The sequence below is a fragment of the Sinocyclocheilus anshuiensis genome, unplaced genomic scaffold (genome assembly GCF_001515605.1).
Source record: "Sinocyclocheilus anshuiensis isolate Anshui unplaced genomic scaffold, SAMN03320099.WGS_v1.1 scaffold893, whole genome shotgun sequence".
Lineage (NCBI taxonomy): Eukaryota > Metazoa > Chordata > Actinopteri > Cypriniformes > Cyprinidae > Sinocyclocheilus > Sinocyclocheilus anshuiensis.
The window spans coordinates 860013-866684 of record NW_015555766.1 but is presented as its reverse complement, the minus strand read 5'-3'; the positions used below and the strand labels follow the sequence as shown (position 1 = coordinate 866684).

The 6672-nt window shown below is 37.8% G+C and overlaps 1 protein-coding gene across 1 annotated transcript in view; it reads left to right on the top strand.

Moving 5' to 3' along the window:
• LOC107674169 (mitogen-activated protein kinase kinase kinase 3-like) overlaps positions 1-6672 on the top strand; it is a 23731-nt gene that overhangs the window by 4692 nt on the left and 12367 nt on the right. The window contains exons 2-5 of the mRNA XM_016468069.1: positions 3906-3948; positions 4705-4797; positions 6335-6465; positions 6550-6590. Of these exons, the coding sequence (XP_016323555.1) occupies positions 4794-4797; positions 6335-6465; positions 6550-6590 (176 nt within the window). The 5' untranslated portion in view covers positions 3906-3948; positions 4705-4793. The remainder of the gene's footprint in view (positions 1-3905; positions 3949-4704; positions 4798-6334; positions 6466-6549; positions 6591-6672) is intronic.

Genomic DNA, 6672 nt, shown 5'->3' with positions numbered 1-6672 from the left:
TTGTTACCAGCGGCACAGGCAATAACGTCAGCCACGCATTCTCGCTCTCTTCTCTCCGACGACCTCTTCTCTCTCACACACGTCTCATTCACTCCGGTTTAATATTGCTTGTATTGCGCATTATTTTAGTCATTCCCGCAGGTTTCGCGCTTATACCAAACGCGTGCTCACCACCACTGATCTATATTAGTGGAGCGCACAAGCAGCACTCAGTCTCAAACAGCTTGTGAGCCACAAATACCAAAATGAGTGGCTAACTGCACTAAAACGTACATACGGTGGTTGGGGGCAGGAACGGTCAGGGAAATTTGTTGCGATTCTGGCAAGTACTGAAAAGGGATACAAGCGAAACAAAGCGGGTCAGGCTGACAGGGCCCATGGACTGCCTTCTCCCCTCTCCAGATTCCACACATACTTACCACAAGGTAATTAAGAACAGGAGAAACAGAAAATGAGACTAAGAAGGGGCCAGAGACTCAATAAAGCCTGGATGAAAAGGAGAGTTTTACTAACCTTTGTGCAAGAGTTCTAAATAATTTTTTGCTCCATGACCCGTTTTAAGGTTTCATATTTTTTGACACCCTGCACCAATACCCCAATTGTTATATCCAACTTTTATAATACTAATTCAAACACTGCATCAAACTAATAAGTGCCGGCATACAGTACCGGCAATATTGGGGTGCTCTGTCAGTTGCTGTGTATGCATCCAAGTTGCGAAAAAGCACAATACAGAAAAAACGATTAGCAAACACGGCAGCGTTTCCACCTGATAGCTGCATCTGAAATCACATGCTCTTTTGATTTGGTACTTATTTTGAATGAGTAAATACTTTGTGACCACTAAAAAAGTATGCGTTAGTTGTATCACTTTAATGTCATTCACAAATCCTCTCCTGTGGCCCTATGGAATAGTAAAGGGTCCATCATATGGACACTTCAGAATCTCTCTGGAAGTTGTAGGTCATCCACGTACTTTTTGCCTACTCTTTTATGAGTACTGTGAATTCGGCCATACTTATTCCCATACTTCTCATACAGTTTTTCACCAGCTATTAGAGATGCACCGATCGATCGACCAGGGATCAGTATCGGCCGATTTTCCTCATGATCGGCCCGGATCGATGATCAGTCGGTCAGTCTCACTTCTTTCCGATTTCGAGCCGATCCGTTTTGTTACCAGTGGCACAGGCAATAACGTCAGCCACGCATTCTCGCTCTCTTCTCTCCGACGACCTCTTCTCTCTCACACACGTCTCATTCACTCCGGTTTAATATTGCTTGTATTGCGCATTATTTTAGTCATTCCCGCAGGTTTCGCGCTTATACCAAACGCGTGCTCACCACCACTGATCTATATTAGTGGAGCGCACAAGCAGCACTCAGTCTCAAACAGCTTGTGAGCCACAAATACCAAAATGAGTGGCTAACTGCACTAAAACGTACATACAAAATACATACAAAATTGTCAAAATGCCCGTCTTGGCGAGTATCCAGTTAAACACAGTCAGTTTTGGAACATTAAACTCAACTTACTTAACCTGAAAAACTTAGTTTCATAGCTCTCTTTATTCTATTGCATTTATTTGTGCTGTTTGCCATTTTTTTATTTGTTCTTATTTTATTACTGACTTTTTACTTGTGTTTTTTTATGAAAATAAAACTTTGTGTTGAAGAAAAGTAGATTTTTGTTTGTATATACTGTCAATTATAGTTCTTAGAAAGAAAATCGGAATCGGCAAAAATCGGTATCTTTCCATCATAGTTTATGCACATCTTATGGAATAAGTGAGTTTATGATTTTTTTGTGAGCATTGTGGAAATGTATTTTGCATCTTGGTGTTCCTGCCCTGCATTTTATATTTGCTATCCCAAAATTTGCTTTAAAGTACATGGAAACCCAGTTAGTGCCTTTTCTGCATATTCAGCCTTTGCAACATTTCCTCATTACAGTGTGTTGTAATTTTGAAAATATACCATAGATAAAAAAAACAGTTCAATGTATTAGAAAAACTTGTATATTAAAAGTAATACATTTGTTATAATAACATAATGAGATTATAATAAATTAAAAGCAAGTTAGGGTTAAAATTATTGCATCTTGGAGTTTAGACTTCAGAGGTTATGCTCTAATTTAAAAAGAAATTAAAGTGGTTTGATAGGAAAGCAACAACAGACAGAAGAAGGATCTAAAGTCAGGTAGGTAATTGAGATGGTGTTTTACAAACTGTAAGATCCAGTGGTGTGGCATCACCCCAGCATAAATCCATTCAGACCTTGCATGAAGGAAAAGTGTGCCCTCTCTCACCAAACCCTCTGTGGAGCATTCTGGTGAGGGTCTGTTTAACTTGGATTTATGTATAGCGAGATGTCAGATGGGGCCGTACTCGCTCGCAGCTCATTGAGTGTGTTCATAGGTGCAGTCGGTCAGGCCACCTGGGTGCCACAGGATATTTGGCTAAATGAGTGCAAATGAATGATGTCTGACCTTTGTAATTTCCCACGGTTCAGTTGAAGCTGCATGGCTGGAGGCGCTGAAACAAACGCACACATGCGCACACATGCTCCTTACCTCATCCGTTTGGTTAATCATTTCAGCACTGACCGTAAGTTTGGAAGGATGAGCAATTCTCAGCAATGTCCAGTTAGTCCTTTCTCCTCCGGTCTGATGTAATTGGATCAAAAGGTCTAATGAAGCCCGGCAGTGAAGCACAGGCAGGTAATGTCATTAGGAATGATGCAGATCGATTCGGAGCTCTGCTTTTAAATGTCAGGATATGCTGATGGAAGCAATCTAATGAGACTTTGCTGAATTTCTAGAGCGACCATTGGTCGGTTTGCCCCTCAGCAGCTCACATGGTCTTAGTTGTTTAGGATGTTAAACTGATTTAGAAAGGATGTTAAGTCCTTAAAATTTTTGATTTTATATCACATTTTTACATGTCTTTCGTGTTGTGTTTCAGTAAAAGTAACTGAATTAACTAAGGCTTATTATTGATTCATATTTCCTGATTTGATGTCGATGCAATCTTTGATTCTGATTAATTTGAGTATATTTTATTTATAATGTCCATTTTACTTAAATGTGAAAGACATTCTCTCTCAGCTTATGCTGTAAATTATGTAGGGAGATGTTTTCAACGTGTTCAGTTGGTCTTTTTGAAATATTCATGAAAATAATTGACTCATAACAAGGATTTTATGGGGGAAATTAGACTACACTGGTCGCACTTTGTTTTTGATTCACTAATAAGAACTGTTCATTAGAGTAATTCATTTGTGATTCTGACTACACTGGTCGTGTTATATATTTGTTTTTGCATCCAGCCTGCAAGGAGAACTCAATGAAAGTCATTACTTGACATTGTTTTGTGATTACATGGCCTTTTTATTGCATGATCACTATCAATATAGATCGCAAACTCACATTCACAGCTTGGATAAAATGTTGTTTATTTGTCGGACTGGTGGCACTAACTGTTCAGCAGGATGCAATGACACCAGTGCTGTACAAATACATTTTTATGCAGCCCCTTAATATAGACATAGATCGAAAGATTCAGCTTTGGATTTTATGAATTAATATCAGGTTCATTCAAATTAAGATCTGTATTTTGTACCCAGTTTTGAATTAAAATTGATATTGTTCATCAAATGCATTAGAATATGCTATAGTTCGTCAAATTTACTAGAGCTGAACACTGAAATATACTCAAACATGTTTATCAAGACAATCATAGCTGAAAATCACAATGCTTGGTAAATGAATGCCACTATAGATTCCATGCATTCCATGCAGAGGTTAGCTGTCGCTAAATAGTTTTCTTCAAAGAAGTGGGTTACATATTATGTGAAACTATCATTTGACACCTTTGTGGTGAATTAGGTTTTTTTTCCTTTTCCAGGAAGAACAGATAACGTCTTTGAAGGACACCAGAAGGTTACTAAGTACGATTTTTTTATCTTATTTATGTAAAATTGCACATTTTAGAGCTCTAATGGTCAATGATATCATTATGGACCATATGATCTGTCATGTTTTTGAGCCTTGAATAATAGGACAAAACCTCAGTTAAAAAGCAGAACATTCAATGTAAAGTCCAGCCATTTTCACATTCACATTCTTTTTATAATGTGAGCCACGTGTATTCATGGGCAAATGAAGTATGAAATATTACAGTGATAGTGTTTATTAGGGAGTATGGCATTGTTGAGAGGGGCCTTCATGGCTGGAATCAAGCTTGGAGCTGAAAATCTGGCAAGTTTTAAATGGTAAATAATTCCCTCGGCTTGAAGGTTTGTGCCAGGTTCATCAGTGCCAGCAGGGATCAGGTTACAGTCCTTCAGGTCTCACATGCACTCAAATGCGCGCACAGCACACATTCCTCTTACACATGCAAAACATTCCATATTTAGGTTATAGCCTATGTTTTAGGTGGAGTTTTTGAGCATCTAGCATCAGTAAATTTTAATGTGTCAAATGAACACTGAGGCGGTAAACGGTTTGCTATTAAAATACACTTGTAAATGAAAAGCCCCCAGAAAGATGACGATATAATACATAATTGTCTGTGTTGTTGTTGTTGGCTGTGGTGTTGGCTATGAAATCATTGTTTGTTGGCTCAGATTACATTTGTTTAGGCAGGGAGGTAAGATACAGCTGATGACAGTCAGTCATTATGATGTGTCCACTCTGATTTCTAGGCCATTGATGGGTGACACTAGAGGACGGTGTGTGTGAGGACCTTCAACACTGAACTCTGATCAAGAGCACACACATTCATACTGCCAAAATGAGTAAGTCCTCATGTTCCCCTCCATATGTCAAGTGTCTTCGACATGTCTTCAATTGTAGTTTGATCTCAAACATTTTTATGAAAAAATTAAATTATACAATATTGGGTTAATTTCTACCAAAGCTTAGCTAGATGTTTAATTGTCTCTCAGTCATTAAAATGTACACTAGCATTCAAAAACGGTTTTCTATTTTAATTTTTAAAATTAAAGATGAAAAAGTGTGTCTAAGAAATGGCAGACAAGCTGCTGTTGAGCTGGAAGCAACTTTGAGGCCTGGAATTAAAAGGATGTTTTGAGATTCTTTTTTTAAGAGAGAAAAAGTGAAACATGGAGACAGACAGTGGTTTATGTTCTCACTGGTCACATGAACGCACAGATTCCAACAGTTGAGTGGTTGAGTCTGTTGCTTGGGTTGTTCTGCTATGTTCCCAGTATTGGTGGGTAGACGAGGCTTCTCTGTTTCTCTCCCTCTCTGGAGATGTGTGAAGTCCGTCCAAACAACACACTGTGAATATTTTCCCTCCGTGAGTGAGCTTAGCCAAGACACATCTCATCCTTACATCAAACATGAGAGCAGAGTTTGCGAAAACACGGTCATCTCCCTCTCACAACTTTCACTGCGTTGACGCAGGTCTAGTCGTCTGACTGTGAGTGTGTTTATTCATGAAAGAGAGCAGAACATCCTCTCAGTTCCTCTGCATCTGTGCTGTAACTGTACAGCAAGTTTATAGTTTCCGCAACATAATCTCTGTTTAGTTTAAAATAAAGTAATAAGCCACTCAAGGACATTCATTACAATGATTAACCACAATTAAGGTTTGGCAGCAGAGAGGGTGCACAAATAATGTTAAAATTAATACATTGAATTAACTAAGTTGTTTAGAATAAAAGTATCTACTGAATTAATAAATAGAAATGATTAAAATGTAATATTTATAATCAAAATAATTCTTTAAAGCCATACAGAGTAGTTCATTAGCCTTTTCTGGCCAATATCTGCCAGCTATAACTTATACAGGAAGAGACTGTTTGACCGACATATAAATGACCAACTATAGATTTAGTTTTTTACATTTTTATTTGAAATAGATTATACAGCAAAAATAAATGTAAGTAATGCAATGGTAGTCTCCTCGAAAAAGTGTGAAACAAATAGTGGAAAATGTGTATTGACAAAATAATAAATACTGATTATATGCAAGGATGCACAATATATCCATATCATATCAGTTAACGTCTAATATTAGGGATTTTTTTTTATCTGTATTGACTAATATTGGATATTTAATTGTTCATGATAATTTCCCCTGTTTTTACAGTTAGATAAAATTTGCCATCATCTAACACTGACTTAAAGTTAATCTAATAAATTAATAATTTGATAAAACTGTAAAATGTAGATCTCAAAATAAATATCTACTTTTCGTACTGTACAATATAATATTATGTTGCTTAAATTAGACATGAAAAGAGTTTAGAATATTAATATTGGGCATTTTTTGGTCAGCAGCCGTAACATCTCAGTCTTTCTCCCCAGATGAGAGACAGGCTCTCCATTCAATTATGAAGGATCTGGTGGCCCTGCAGATGACCAGGCGCCAGCCGGCATCAACTTATGACACGGCAAAACCTAAACCTGTCAGCACTGCCAGCTCTTCCAAACGAATGGTAATACATTTACTTACAGGAGAACATACCTTGTGACTCCTGTATGACCCTGTCGAGGCCTAACCGCTGTTTCTTTTTCATCAGGAGGATGTCAGGATTAAGTTTGAGTTCTGTGGTGAAAGAAGGTGAATTTGAGTTTCTTTCTACTGGAATGTGAATGTATGTGTGTGTGTGTGTGTGTGTGTGTGTGTGTGTGTGTGTGTGTGT